We start from the raw sequence: 16,726 nt of genomic DNA, 5'->3' as shown, positions 1-16,726 counted from the left end.
AGGTCAAGGTCATCCTTCACGGTCAAAGGTCAAATATATGGGGACATAGTGTTTCACAAACACATCTTGTTGGGTCATTAGGTCAAAGGTCAAGGTCACTTGTGACAAGCTTTCATTTATTCAAAACTGCACCCGCAGCCAAGCGTTGGCACCCGCTATGCAGTGCTCTTGTTTAAATATTAGACATTAATCTAAACTGTGTGCAAGTTCATGAATATAACTATGACACTGAGGCATCCCAATGAATAACTATTTAACTGCCAAGCGATAATTGATATTTATAAGTATGTAATTAAAAAGTTTTACCTGTGTTCTTATTATCATGTATTTCAACAAAGTTTTTTGTAAGAAAGTTTGATATGAGCAATAAAACTAGGCTTAATGCTATTTCCTAATCAGGGAAATGCTGGACTGTATGGGTCTACCCCCTGCAAAATGTTTTTCTGCAGTTCACGAATAATTCGTGAACAGTTCATGAACTGTTCATGAACTGAGTTCATGAATTGTTCACAAATAGTTCGTGAACAGAAAATGAGCCACGTCTGTGAAAAATTCTTGAAATTTTAGTTCATGAACTGTTCATGAACACTAATGGCATGAAGTGTTCATGAAATATTCTTGAAACCTAATGGCATGAAGTGTTCATGAACTATTCTTGAACCCTTATGACATGAAGTGTTCATGAACTATTCTTGAACCCGTGTGACATGAAGTGTTCATGAACTATTCTTGAACCATTATGACATGAAATGTTCATGAACTATTCATGAACATCAATGGCATGAAGTGTTCTTGAACAGTTCATGAAAAACCCATTTTTTGAAAAATTCTTCAGGGTTTTGCTGTTCAGGAACAGTTCATGAACATTTTCCTTCTATTTTTCAATGGCTCATTTTCTGTTCATGAACTGTAAGTGAATAGTTCATGAACCATAGTTCTTCAAGAGTTCATGAACTGAGGTGGCATGAAGTGTTCATGAACTATTCATGAACAAGAATTTGTCAATTTATGCAAAGGTTATCATAAGTGTTACTAAAGCTCAACAAACAGGTCAGGGTTAAAAGAAACAAGTCTTGTATTAGCACTTAACATATTGATAGCAACATATAACAACTAGAAATGGCGCGGCAGAGGCCGACGCGTATCCCCACGCCGAATGTTTGACCTAGGTGTGCCCCAGGGTTGGTAATGGGGCCATGCATAGCTGAGATTGACCGTATTGTCATAAGAGAAGTTCATCATCAATTAGAAGTGAATTGGTGTAGAAATGAAGAAGTTATAGTAAAAGGCAATTTTGGGTGGGTGTGACATATGTGGGCAGGGCGCCCCAGGGTTGGTAATTGTGCCATGCATAGTTGAGATTGACCGTATTGTCATAAGAGAAGTTCAGTATCAATTTGAAGTGAATCGGTGTAGAAATGAAGAAATTATAGTAAAAGGCAATTTTGGGCGGGTGTGGTCTATGTGGGCGGGGCCCCAGGGTTGGTAATGGGGCCATGCATAGTTGAGATTGACCGTATTGTCATAAGAGAGGTTCAGTATCAATTTGAAGTGAATCGGTGTAGAAATGAAGAAATTATAGTAAAAGGCAATTTTGGGTGGGTGTGGTCTATGTGGGCGGGGCGCCCCAGGGTTGGTAATGGGGCCATGCATAGTTGAGATTGACTGTATTGTCATAAGAGAAGTTCAATATCAATTTGAAGTGAATCGGTGTAGAAATGAAGAAATTATAGTAAAGGCAATTTTGGGTGGGTGTGGTCTATGTGGGCGGGGCCCCAGGGTTGGTTATGGGGCCATGCATAGTTGAGATTGACCCTAATGTCATAAGAGAAGTTCAGTATCAATTTGAAGTGAATCCGTGTAGAAATAAAAAAGTTATAGTAAATGGAATTTTTTGGTGGGTGTGGCCTATGTGGGCGGGCGCCCCAGGGTTGGGATTGGGGCCATGCATAGTTGAGATTGACCCTAATGTCATAACAAAAGTTCAGTATCAATTTGAAGTGAATCCGTGTAGAAATGAAAAAATTATAGTAAATGGAAATTTTTGGTGGGTGTGGCCTATGTGGGCTGGGCGCCCCAGGGTTGGGAATGGGGCCATGCATGGTTGAGATTGACCGTATTGTCATAAGAGAGGTCCAGTATCAATTTGAAGTGAATCGGTGTAGAAATAAAGAAGTAAATGTAAAATAACCTAAAAAAATGAGTGATAATTTCTGACGCGGTCCCACCCCAACCGCTATAACTTTTGACCCAGGGGTCAGATCAAAATTCCAAATAGTGCAGGGTCGCACATATGCTCATAGCTACCATGTGTGTAAGTTTCAAGGTTCTAGTGCTTTTAGTGTAGGAGGAGATAGTGACCAGGACGGACGGACAGACAGACGGACGGACGGCGGAGATAACCACAATATCCCCACCTTTTTTTCAAAAAGCGTGGGGATAATAATTTAAATATAACACTAATAACTGAGATACAAGTGGTTTGATAATACTCTTTAAATTTCATAATACAACTTTGCACTATATGTTCATGAATAATTCATGTATTGAAAAGATTATGAATAGTCTCATTTTCAGTTCAAGAATCATTTACTAATCAATGGTTTCCCTGAAATGGTTTCACTTACAGTGCCAAAGAACTTGAAATGGAACCAATGGCTGATCAGTTCAGCCGGTAATTTATTAAAGACTTACAATTTCAAATATAACATAAACCATGTGCCTTCCGTTTCAACTTCCTGTGCACACAATATTCTTTCTTTGTAAAAACAGCAATGCAATGTACATTGAGTTCTTGATATCATCTTAAACTGTTCTTGAAAAAAGATGTCCTTAAAACATTCTTCAACTTGTCTTTTAAGTCTTCCAAGAACAATGACAGATCCTTTTAAGAATATATTGGATTCTTAAAAAGTCCATCATACGTTCAAAAACATTGCATAGACCTGTTTAAGAACATCAGAAGGAAACATGTTGTTCAAAAAAGTTCTTAAAGTGTTCAAGAATAGTTTAAGAATAATTCAAGAACAGGAAAGGTCCTTAAAAAGTTATTGAAGTGTTCCTGAAGGCAGTTCTTGATCAGTTCTTGTACAAATGTTCTTAAAATTCTCTAGAACAGGTCAAGAACTCTAACTTACAGTGGTGAAAGTACTATGCATATTCATACTAACTTCACAGGTTTCACAAATATACAAGATTTGTATGCTAGACATTTCAATATTACTTTCAAAAATATGTATGAAACATCTAGCACAAAGGAATTCATGAATTATTCATGATGGATCCTTAAAGTCTGTCTCAGAAAAGTCATTAGAAATACTTGTGCATGAAATGTTCATCACTAAGTATTTATGGTTAGATGAAGAACTGTTCATGAACTTTGAAATGTTCAACAATAATTCATAAACAGTTCATGAACATGTCTTAAGAACAGTTTATGTCCAAAAGTTCATGAACCAAGCTCAGGAACTTTTTCAGAACCATTCATGAACAGTTCTTGATTGGCTTGAAGTGTTCATGAAATCATGAACAACATTTTGCCGGGGACTTTACACTACAAACCTGATCCTGCCATTTAAAAGATGAAATTTGCATCAGGTACCCATTAAAGCATTAGTACCGGTAAATATCAAGTTCAATATTGGTCATTCAAAGGTTGTAGGCATGGTAATGTCAATGGAGATATTATTAAAATATGCTAATTTTTCTTAATTTGTTGGGGGTTAACGTTGGCTATAACATTAAACCTGAAAATGGACTCCTTTTCAAATTTAGATTTGCCTTAAAACTAACAGTGCTTTTATAATTGGTCAGATATTTGATTGAATCTGGCATATGCTTAAGAAAACCTGATTATATATTCTATAATGAGCCGCAATTGATAATGCAATTTTTACTTAAGTCCACTCGCCCATGCAAAATGAAATTCAATTTAAGTTATTCATTTTACAACACTAATAGGTTTTGTATCTACCACTTGTTTTCTTTTGGAATGTTAATAACATATGTTTTTGGGACCAGTTTAGTCTGGCAAAGTCCAATAACTCTTGACAGCTATTTCACATTATTATGTCCCTTATTGTGGATACACGATGCAGGTTAACCCTTTTCCACTTAGAAACGTATTTAGACGCATGTGTAGTCCCTCAGAAAGTTAAATTTGATTATAGACCTTTATTACTAAATTCAAGTTGAATGATAAAGGCTTTATTTCAAACCTTTAGATGAGCAGCAAACAGCATAAAACCTCAACAGACTTAGAGTTACTCGCAGACTGTTCTGGTTTTATGCTGTTTGCACATAGCCATTTTCAATTTGCTTCTAAGTGGGAAAGGGTTATTTTGTCATAAACATAAACCTTCACTTATCACAGATGTACAAATAAAGCTTCAGATATGTATTTGGAATCATTATTTAATGTAACTGACAAAACAATGCACGTACTTTCGATTTTGCAGAATACTGAGACAGCTAGCTTGTTGTTCCTCTTTGTTATGCCCCCCTTCGAAGAAGAGGGGGTATATTGCTTTGCTCATGTCGGTTCGCGGTCAGTCTGTCGGTCTGTCGATCGGTCTGTCGGTCCGTCCACCAGGTGGTTGTCAGACGATAACTCAAAAACGCTTGGGCCTAGGATCATGAAACTTCATAGGTACATTGATCATGACTGGCAGATTACCCCTATTGATTTTGAGGTCACTAGGTCAAAGGTCAAGGTCACGGTGACCAGAAATAGTAAAATGGTTTTTGAATGATAACTCAAGAACGCATACGCCTAGGATCATGAAACTTCATGGGTAGATTGATCATGACTTGCAGATGACCCCTATTGATTTTGAGGTCACTAGGTCAAAGGTCAAGGTCACGGTGACCCGAAATAGTAAAATGGTTTCCGGATGATAACTCAAGAACGCATACGCCTAGGATCATGAAACTTCATGGGTAGATTGATCATGACTCGCAGATGACCCCTATTGATTTTGAGGTCACAAGGTCAAAGGTCAAGGTCACGGTGACCCGAAATAGTAAAATGATTTTCGGATGATAACTCAAGAACGCTTTTGCCTAGGATCATGACACTTCATAGTTACATTGATCGTGACCCGCAGATGACCCCTATTGATTTTCAGGTCACTATGTCAAAGGTCAAGGTCACAGTGACAAAAACGGTATTCACACAATGGCTGCCACTACAACGGACAGCCCATATGGGGGGCATGCATGTTTTACAAACAGCTCTTGTTTATTATAGTCACTCATATTTTAATGGCTACCTTCTGCAAAACAACCATATCTTATAGTTGTCATGTAGCACTTATTTTATTTACATGCTATAATTAAGAGATTTCTTCCCAAAAGAAAATCAATTATTTAATCCCGCATTGAAAAGCAATATGACATTTACCGCAAATTGAAGTATTCATATGAATTCAAATCAATTATTGCATCAAAATGTTATTCCCAAAAACTTGAATTGCAAGATCACAAGAGCTCAAAATTGTGTGGGAAAAGAAACAAGATGAAATGATATCATATTATGACATGTGGTTGATACAATCATGAAACATGATGAGGGGGCACTCATCTCAACTAAAAATCAGTTTTGTCCATATTTTTGTACAGAGCAAAATTCCTTATTTCTGTCAACCAATATGTCTCATATTTCCTATTCCATTTGAATTAACCTTCATAAGCTATTCAAATATTATGACATCAATTTCACAATCTTGGTGCCAAATGGAATTGAAATTATTGTAATTGAGTAGAACCCAAGTTTATTATACCCCCATTACTGGTAATGGGGGCTATATAGGAGTCACTTTGTCGGTCTGTCTGTCGGTCTGTCCCGAAGTTTCATCCAATCTTAACCAAACTTGGTCACAATTTGTATCTAGATAATGTCTAGGTCAAGTTTGAACATGGGTCATGCCAGGTCAAAAACTAGGTCATGGGGTCACTTAATTAGTGTGTTTTAAACTGAAAGTTTGTCAATACCATAACTATGTCATTTATCGTTAGATTTTAAAATGACTTGGTACATTTGTGCACCATCATGGGACGGTGTGTCATATGAAAAAAGTATGTTGATATCTCCAAGGTCAAGATCACACTGGGTTCAAAGGTCAAATGCTTGTCCGTGCTATAACTTTGTAATTAATTGTGAGATTTTAAAACCTTTTGGCAAATTTGTTCACCATCAGTGGACGGTGTGTCGTGTGAAAGAATTACGTCGATATCTCGAAGGTCAAGGTCACACTTTGAGTTCAATGATCATAAATTAGCTTGTCCGGGCCATAACTATGTCATTCATTGTAAGATTTTAACATCATTTGGCACATATGTTCACCATAATTGGACGGTGTGTTGCGTGAAAGAATTTCGTTGATATCTCCATGGTCAAGGTCACACTTAAAGTTCAAAGGTAAAAACTGGCCATAAATGAGCTTGTCCGGGCCATAACAATGTCGTTCATTGTGATATTTAAAAATCATTTGGCACATTTGTTCACCAAAATTGGACGGTGTGTTGCGCGAAAAAATTACGTCAATATCTCCAAGGTCAAGGTCACACTTTGAGTTCAAAGGTCAAAAATGGCCATAAACGAGCTTGTCTGGGCCATAATTGAGTCTTTCATTGTGAGATTTTAAAATCATATGGCACATTTGTTCACCATCATTGGACTACGTGATATATCCAAGGTCAAGGTCACACTTTGAGTTCAAAGGTCAAAAGTACTTAAATCCAGACCTCATTGAAGAACAGAAAAGGAAAATGTGCACATAGATTCATGTCATTAAAAGACTAAATTTGATGTATAAAACTATACACTAGAAAATAGATCTAAAGTTTTCAAGATTTTCCTTCGTCATGCTAATTGATCTTGTGTTCTTCAAAACTGTTCTATTCTCATATTACCTGAAATATATTGTGTGAAAAATAGTATACTTAAAAACATAAGCAGTATCAAGTTCTACCATCTGGGACTTTGTACATATAAATGTCAGATCAAAGCCTAGGTTTTTTACTTATTATTGAAAATAAATGATTATAACCACCAAAAGTATGGGTTGGTATGATAATTAACAAGTTGTCAATATTTAAAAATCATTTTATTGGTAAAAGTATGGTCATGTGTTTGAGTTGATATCACTTGATATGTTGCAGATTTGTCACACTGGTAAAGTATATACTTGACTGCTTTCATACAATATCACAGTTTTATGAGCATCTCAAATTTTCTTCCATAAACTGCGTAATAATGAGTCTCCTGCAAAGTCTTATTTGAAAAATAAATTTTTTAGATGTGTGTGTTGTTATAATAATTGTTGGTACATGTATATTACTAGAGTATCAGTCTATTTTAAGCATCTTAATTGTTTTGATTTTACATACTCAGATAAAAACAAAATGGCATAGTATACAATGAGTCCATGACATACAATTCACAAAAAATAAACAGAAACAGTTAAATACTTGTATGAATTTGTAAAAAAAAAAAACAAACATCTAAGCAACTTTGCATAAATATTGCTAATATTATATTATTGAAAATAATTATGATTATTCGGTCATCACACGCGAAGAGAGAAGCTACATTTAAAAACTAGGGCGGCCAAATGTCAGTTCATGGTTGCCAACCCTTGTCATACCCATGTTAAAAGATCAGTAGATCTATTCAAAGATATACACTTTACAAAAACATTTATCTTGTTGTATCTTGTATAGATATCTGAATACAGGTTGTCATTGTACATCATCGATAGGTGCATTCAATCACGAACACTTTAATAACAGTTTGAAGGCCCCAGACAAATCTTCCTGGGGGTAATATTATTAAGTCTAATGTAAGTAATTTATTTTCTTTGGGTTTGATATGCAAGAAATGGAAGACTGCATATTTTGCATGAAAATGTGGTGCATAAAAATTAAATGGGCTAAGATAACAGTGATTTTTTTCTCACTTTATATTTAACAGCCTTTGCCTTTTTGATTGGGAAAAAAGCGCAATAGACCATGAAAATGGGAAAAAAACAACATTATTAATATGATTATAAATAAAAACATAATTGCATGTAAACTGCTTTCTAAAATTTATATCATAAAGTGCTAGGGAATTGCTGAATAATAATATACTCCATAAACCAATTGTTGAGTTCATTGGGGAAAAATTTGGCATATTTGAGAAATTTTGTTCAGATTTTTGGGGAATTTTTTTACCTTTTTGATTGGGAAACAACCTTTTTTAATTTTTATGCCTGGATCGAAAGATCGTTTTTTTTTGGCCTGTCTCTCATTGTATGTGTCCGTGAGTGTGTCCCAAAACTTTAACCAAAACTTTAACCTTCTTCATAACTTTTGCAATATTGAACATAGCAACTTGATTTTTGGCATGCATGTGTATCTCATGGAGCTGCACATTTTGAGTGGTCAAGGTCAAGGTCATCCTTCAAGGTCAAAGGTAAAAAAAAATCAAAGCTGCGCATTAGGGGGCATAAGTGTGTTTCTGACAAACACATCTCTTACTTGAGTAGATTCTTGGACTCAGAGCCGGTTTATTTACCTTGGAATTTTCGAAGATATCACATCTTCTTCATCAGCTGATCACTGGTGAAGGATCACGTGATACGAGGAGACTGTCATACACCAGGGGTAGCTCGAGTCCCTCGTCCCTGGTAAGTGATGGCCGCCGCTGTTTGATCTCAATTGCTCATGTGACTGTGACGTCAGTGAACCAGTGATCAGCTAATGAAGAAGATGTGATATCTTCGAAAATTCCAAGGTAAATAAACCGGCTCTGAGTCCCTAAGAATCTACTCAAGTATGCATCAACCAGAGCAGAGAAACCTACATGAACGTTCATATCTCTTGTTTAAAATTGGGAAACAGCCTGTTTATTAGAGTCTGTAATTTTGGGGGAAAAATCACTGGATAACTATTGCAAACTTAAAAAATAAAATATATTGACTTTTTTTTATTGATTTTCATATTGAAACAACACTAGCAAAACAACAACAACAAATCTATAATTGCTAATATTGGACTTTATTGTGCCTAAAAGGGACCAGTTAACAGATTTTAAGAAATAAAAAAAAAGACAATTTTCTTTTCTTTTTCAGAAATTCCCCAAATATTTACTCACAGTATTTAAATGTGTGTAGTAATCATTTATGAATAAAAAAAAATTTGATAATTAGTAATCAGCTGATGAAATTGATACAATTAAACGATGTGTATAAGACAAAACATCGAGAAAATGGGAATGTTTAATTTTTAGCTCATCTATTTTTTGAAAAAAAATTATGAGCTATTGTCATCACCTTGGCGTCGGCGTCGGCGTCCGGTTAAGTTTTGCGTTAAGGTCCACTTTTCTCATAAAGTATTAATGCTATTGCATTTAAACTTGGTACACTAACTTACTATCATGAGGGAACTGGGCAGGCAAAGTTAGATAACTCTGGCGTGCATTTTGACATAATTATGTGCCCTTTTCATACTTAGAAAATTGAAAATTTTGGGTTAAGTTTTGTGTTAAGGTCCATTTTATTCCTTAAGTATCAAAGCTATTGCTTTCATACTTGCAACACTTACTAACTATAATCATAAGGGGACTGTGCAGGCAAAGTTATGTAACTCTGACTGGCATTTTGACAGAATTATGTGCCCTTTTTATACTTAGAAAATTGAAAATTTGGTTAAGTTTTGTGTTTAGGTCATCTTTATTCCTAAAGTATCAAAGCTATTGCTTTCATACTTGCAACACTTACTAACTATCATAAGGGGACTGTGCAGGCAAAGTCATGTAACTCTGACTGGCATTTTGACGGAATTATGGGCCCTTTATACTTAGACAATTTGAAAATTTGGTTAAGTTTTGTGTTTTGGTCCACGTTACCCCTAAAGTATCATAGATATTGCTTTCATACTTGGAACACTCACAAACTATCATAAGGGGACAGTAAAGAACAAGTTGCATAACTCTGGTTGTCATTTTTACGAAATTATGGCCTTTTTTCGACTTAGTAACTTTTAATATATGGTTAAATTTTGTGTTTCAATCCACTTTACTTCTAAAGTATCAAGGCTTTTGCTTTCAAACTTCAAATACTTTCATGCTATCATGAGGGTACTCAGTACCTGGCAAGTTGAATTTTACCTTGAACTTTGAATGACCTTGACTCTCAAGGTCAAATTATTAAATTTTGCTAAAATTGCCATAACTTCTTTATTTATGATTAAATTTGATTGATACTTTGACAAAACAACTCTTACCTGACATACCACAATAGACTCCACCCAAACCATCCCCCACGCCCCCGCCCCAAATCCCCCATCCTCTTTTTTTTTTTAAAGACCATCTAATAAATGACCACCACACCCTCACACTATACCCCGCCCCAACCCCCCCCCCCCCCTCCCAATTTTTTTTTTTCAAAACATGTTTTTTTTCCCTTTTTTTTTCCTTTTTGAAAGATAATTTAATAAATGACCACAACCCACACTATACACCCTCTCCACCCCACCCTCCCTGACCTTTGTGATTGAAATTGAGATAGGTCCCTTCACCTTTAAAAAGAAAAATAGATGAGCGGTCTGCACCCGCAAGGCGGTGTTCTTGTTTTGTTTTTGTTTTAATTGCAGACAACACATGGTTGGCATGCTTCAAAATCATACAATAATCTGTGAACATGTAGCATTTAATCACTTGGCAAAAACCTATGTTAGAATATTTTTATCAATGCTTTTGTTTTATTGTTGTTGGCAGGTCTTCTTTACTGGAGTGTAACCTTTCATTTTTCAACTGTCAAGTTTCAAAACAACCAAATAAAAACACATCATAATTCAGCCCAAGCTCTAAGGATCATTTCAGTGGTTTTCAATTACACGCCCAATGATTTTATCTTGGGATACCCTGCTATAGAAAAGATGGGCATGTTTAGATAACTGGGTGTCACTTGGTGAGTGGACATAGGTTGCCAAGATTGTTTGAATTGCTTGCCACCTTTCAGCAGACATATTTTAGGTCAGATTAGGTGTCTGAACTACAGAGGTGTTTGTTGTCGGTGTCCAATTATTTAGTTGACAAAATATTTGATGGGGAGGTAGATGCAATGTTGTGTTATGACAGGCTATCTGAGAGGCTGGCAATGTCCTAATCAAAGAGAGGTAGTTGTTCTGGTGTGACCAGCGATGTTTCTTGTCTAAAAAAACCTTCAATGATGAAAATTTGTGTCTTGGAATCTTCTGCTTGGGAATTAAGTTTTTTTTTAAATGCCAATAATTTTATTGCAAAAATCCATCAATGTTAAATATTCTTGTACACTAGTATTTTTGCTGATTATTGTCTGTTTCTAAGTTCTCACTTTTAAATAAGATAGCAATTTGAAAGTACCTTTTATGGGTATTATACAAAGAAGGAAAAAAAGGCTGGTTGTGACCACAGGAGTTTGAAATTCTATCCATAAAGCTAATCTAATGGCTAAATAAAAAAATACCCCTATATAGTATAAAGACTTTATTATGTGACTACTAGTATATAGGGGTATTTTTTTATTTAGCCATTAGATTAGCTTTTTGGATAGAATTTCAAACTCCTGTGGTGTGACTATGAGAGGAAAATGTCCCTGCCATGAATTAACAGTTTGGGAAAGTGTTACAACAGATGATGTATCATATTTTTGCCACTTCAGTTATTGAAGAGCTGTATATTTACTGCGATTATTTTTGCCCATTTGGGAAAGGAACCGGTACCAGACTAATTGGGAACAATGTGCAGGAACATGGTGTGTTTGATTTTTTGCTGCCAAATACTTTAAAATGGATAACTAAGTGTTGTTAAGTTGTTATGATATTTACTTAGGTTGAAGACCTAGAGCTGCATAGGGAAACACAATAAAGTGTGCATGTTATTTATAAAATAAATTTCTTACCTTTAATTTGGAATTTTTTGGATAGCAATCGGGATATTTGTAGTTTTTTCCTAATTGGGAAAATGCTGTTTTCGGATAATTTATAAAGAAGGAAAAAATCACTGATTTATTATATTTTCATGAACAAATATCTGTGAATTTATACTAGAGACTGTGTCATCTTCTCAACTTATAATTAAAAAGAGGCTCTTAATTGTAAAAAAAATAATCTTCCATTTACCGGTACAAGTCTAAAAATGAATGCACTTACAGAACAGAATTATTTTCACGCAAGATCACAAATTAAAATTTATTCTCATATCTGTTATTTTAAGAAAATGAGAAACATTCTCTGAATAAGGACTTGATGGTATATTGGGATGTTCAACTGAATACAATATTCACGGGTGAACTGTTGTGAAAGCATATTTGATGGGAAGATTTATCCCTGTTGATCAAGTCATGGGACATTAACCCTCTAATGTAATGCTGTTTTCAGAATTTGATTTTAAATCAGAAAATGGTTCACAATAAATCCTTTCCCTGTCAGAAGCAAAGTGAATATGGCTATGTGCAAACAGCATAAAACCAGAACAGCCTGCGAGTAACTTGCAGTCTGTTCAGGTTTTATGCTGTTTGCTGCTCATCAGTAACTAAGGGTTGAAAATGAAGCCTTTAAAACTTGAATCTAGTAAGAAAACTTTTTAATTAAATGTAACTTTCTTAAGGACTACAAATGCCTCAAAATACGTATAATAAGTGAGTTAAATAGAATGTGAAGTTTAAAAACATTTCTTGACTGAACTTCAATGATGCATTATTTTGAAATCGTCAATTATAACTAACAGTGTTTTTGTCACTTATTGTTCTTCAGAACAACTGTGTTTTAATTTGATTGATATCTAAAGTAATTTCTGACATTATCTTAATGTATCAGATTTTAATTATAAAATGTTACGCAACAAAAATATAAGTGGCAAAAAACAATATACTTTTATCCAATGGTAGATAATTATATTCAGAGATTGACAGGTATTTTACTTACATTTGCCTTCAGCTTCCTTTCAAACAGGCCATTCAGTGATGAATTTGTACAGATTTACTGTATGTATTTTAGGATTTACCAAAGAAGCCGTCTTCTTTAAATACCACTTACGCCTGTTTGCTCAATGGGAGAGCAATGACATTGTAAAATTGAATGTCCTCCTATATCAATATTTGTAAACTATCATTTCTAAAGGGTACAAATGTGTCAGACCTTGGTTCTAGTTTTTTACGCCTGTTGATATAATGCTAATAGAAACCATGGTCAGTTATTGTACCTATACATTTAGCACTTGGTCAGCTTTGTGAGGGTTCATTGTGACTGTGTACTTTTATACTGAGTCATGTGATGCCATTGTGGTCAGAGGCACAGGTGTTTGGAGCGTGGCTAGTTCACTGAAACACTATCAATATGTCATAAAACATTTTCCATCACTTTGACAAAAACGTATAGTCTGATATAATATAAAAATTCAAAAAAATAAATATTGTGTATTCCCTTTTGTCTATAAATGCCTACAAACTTCAAGGCCATGTGTCACAGCAGACAACATAAAACCTAGATTGCTTATTTACTTATTGTTCCATCACTTATGATGGCACTTTAACTTGTTATGAAGCTAAAAGTGAATAAAAATAAATTTTGTTCATATTAAACTTTACAACTTTGTAAAATTGTGTAATTTCAGAAATCGAGAATGGACTATTTTCACCACCACCAATCCCATCAACTAATCATGTTGGCAAACACAGCGTCTCTGTGGCAACCAATGGCAACCATGACAACCTGGAGTCGTCGCCGGACACCTCGTTTGAGAGCATCCCCATGGGGACCCAGACGACCTCGCTGCCGAGCCCAAGCATGACCACGACCCCTACACAGACCAGTGAGGACTTGCAGCAGAAAGAAAAGGAAAAGAGAGGTAAGAAACTGGGAATAGAGATGTAAGAAACTGGAAGAAAGAGGTAAGAAACTGGGAAAAAAAGGGGTAACAATTGGGAAAAGAATGGTAAGAAACAGGGGAAAGAGTGGTTAGGAACAGCAAAAAGAAAGGTAACAAACTGGGAAAAGAGTGGTAAGAAACAGCAAAAAGAGAGGTAAGAAACAGTGAAAAGAGAAGTCAGAAACAGGGAAAAGAAAGGTAAGAAACAAGGAAAAGAGTGGTTAGAAACAGGGAAAAGAGAGGTAAGAAACAGGGAAAAGAAAGGGAAAAACAGGGAAAAAAGATGAAACAAACAGGGAAAAGAGAGGTAATAAACAGAAAAGAGAGAAAACAAACAGGGAAGAGAGGGAAAAACAGGAATACATAGGTAAGAAACAGGAAAAGAGTGGTAAGAAACAGGGAAAAGAAAGGGAAAAACAGGGAAAAGAAATGTAACAAACAGGAAAAAGAGAGGTAACAAACAGGGAAAAGAGAGGTAACAAACAGGGAAAAAAGAGGGAAAAACAGGGAAATAATTATAGGTAAGAAATAGGGAAAAGAGAGGAATGAAACTGGAAAAAAAGAGATAAGAAACAGGGATTATAGAGGTAAGAAACAGGGAAAAGAGAAGTAAGAAACATGATGTCCCACCAGTTGCAAAAATGTCTATCAGAGACACATTTTGGAGTGTTTTTGGGATTAGGGCATATTTTTGGAATAAATTAAGTGTGTCTTGCTCTGATAAAACAGAGCTTAATGTGTGTTTATGGTGTTTGACTTAATTTTCCTACTGAACACTGAACTGGATTTCTGCTAAGAAGAGACTGCAACCTTGAAAAAAAAAGTAGAAAGCATCATCCCTGTAAACTGCACAGGCTTATCTTGGATAATACTTAATGCACTTGAATCAAAAAAGTTTTCCCAGAATGCGCCTCAAATGATAAATTATTACTGCTTGCATACCTCTAAAACAAGAACCTTTTATTACCAGTCATCAAAATGCCTCACTGCCAGATACAAAGCTAGTGTAACCCTTTCCCACTCAGAAGCAAAGTGAAAATGTGCAAACAGCATAAAACCAGAACAGCCTGCGAATAACTCACAGTCTGTTCAGGTTTTATGCTGTTTTCTGCTCATCAGTATCTATGGGTTGGAAATGAAACCTTTAAAACTTGAATCAAGTACAAAAGGTCTTTAATTAAATTAAACTTTCTAAAGGACTAAAGGACTACAAATGCGTGTATCAAATTGGTAAAGGGTTAAATGTTGAGGCTGATTGATTATGTTTATTAGTGATTTAAGATCAGCTACATTTCTGAACAGTATACTTATTGTAGTTTTGAGAATTGTTATCATTCAAAACGATCAAAAGCCCTGGTGCTTAGCTTTTCAATGCTGGAGGTTTTCAATTCCTATTTCATGACCTCGAGACCGCAGAAATTAATGCATGGTTGAACCATAAATTAATGAATTTTGTTTATATGGCTTATAAAATAGCCCCAAACAATTCAACTTTGTTTTGATCTTGGTTATAATTTTCTTGATTTATCCAAAGAAGTAGGCAAATTTATCAATCTCTTTACTTCAGACTCGTAACAGTGGAAAAAAGCAATACAAGTAAAATAGTCCAAAACAATTTAGCTTTGTTTTGATCTTGATTATATTTTCTTGATTTATCCAAAGAAGTAGGCACATTAATCTTACTGTTAACTTCAGGTTTGTATCAGTGGAAAAGAGGACAATCATCATAACCCTGGCAGGTCGACATTGTTTTATTCCAGTGACAAGACATTAATAGCCCTATTATTGCTTTTATGGTCAACGGGTCATTCAGAAGTCGTGTAGGCGCTTGATATATGATTGGTTTTATTTCCAGTATACATTCAATTAACAAATCATTATAGGTAGGGCTGTAACTATCAAAGGGGCTTGCAACTTCAAAAAATGCTGCTGTCTATTTGACTTATATAGCATGAACCCTTTTCCACTTAGATATGTATTTTCACGCATTTGTAGACCCTTAGAAGGTTAATTACATTAAAGACCTTTTTTTTATATACTAGATTCAAGTTTTAAATGCTTCATCTCCAAACCTTAGATACTGATGAGCAACAAACAGCATAAAACCTGAACAGACTGTGAGTTACTTGTTCTGGTTCTGGTTTTGTGCTGGTTGCAAAAGCCATTTTCACTTTGCTTCTTATGGGAAAAAGGGTTAAGCATGTGCTAACAATATTAGAACAGTCATAAGTAGGTTGCAATTTTTACTTACATCACTACAATAATGCTATTCAAAATGTCACATTTGAAATATATGATAAACAACATAAAAAGCCAACTTATTACTATCCTTTTTTAATAAATTATTTGGTTATTTATGTACTTGTGATTAAGATGTAATATGACGCAATATACTGTATTGGATTTAGTGACCTCATGTTTTGAGGTAAAAATTTATGTTTTTAAGGTGACCAGCAGGTTATGTTCAAAGGGGTGTGACACATTTGTTGACAGAGGTGCATTTATTATCCATTCTCCGGCAGCTGTTACATGCAAAACACTACAGTTTTGTTGTTGCCCATGGGTGTTCATAGCTCAATGTTTCTGGTCTTGTTTTTTTGTTGACTGTTGTTTATTATGACTCATTCTATTCGTGTGTGACTTACACATTACTTACTGTAATATAAATAACAATTTCACAAGAAGGTGCATTAAAGAACATATAATTATGAAAAACTGATTGTAGATATACTTTATTGCATCAATAATGATCAATGTTAAAATGATAATTAATGAACATGCCTCAGAAATGTGTTTGAGATGTGAAACAAGCGGGATTAAATGACATTGGTGTTT

At 35.0% G+C, this 16,726-nt stretch overlaps 1 protein-coding gene across 11 annotated transcripts in view; it reads left to right on the top strand.

Moving 5' to 3' along the window:
* LOC127864044 (uncharacterized) overlaps positions 1–16,726 on the top strand; it is a 103,127-nt gene that overhangs the window by 51,091 nt on the left and 35,310 nt on the right. For all 11 annotated transcript variants that reach the window (XM_052403726.1, XM_052403725.1, XM_052403724.1 and 8 more), the window contains one exon: positions 13,637–13,870. In XM_052403726.1, the coding sequence (XP_052259686.1) occupies positions 13,637–13,870 (234 nt within the window). The remainder of the gene's footprint in view (positions 1–13,636; positions 13,871–16,726) is intronic.

Source organism: Dreissena polymorpha, unplaced genomic scaffold, assembly GCF_020536995.1.
Source record: "Dreissena polymorpha isolate Duluth1 unplaced genomic scaffold, UMN_Dpol_1.0 chrUn089, whole genome shotgun sequence".
Classification (NCBI taxonomy): domain Eukaryota; kingdom Metazoa; phylum Mollusca; class Bivalvia; order Myida; family Dreissenidae; genus Dreissena; species Dreissena polymorpha.
The sequence above is the reverse complement of the archived record's forward strand: the minus strand, read 5'-3'. Positions and strand labels throughout refer to the sequence as shown.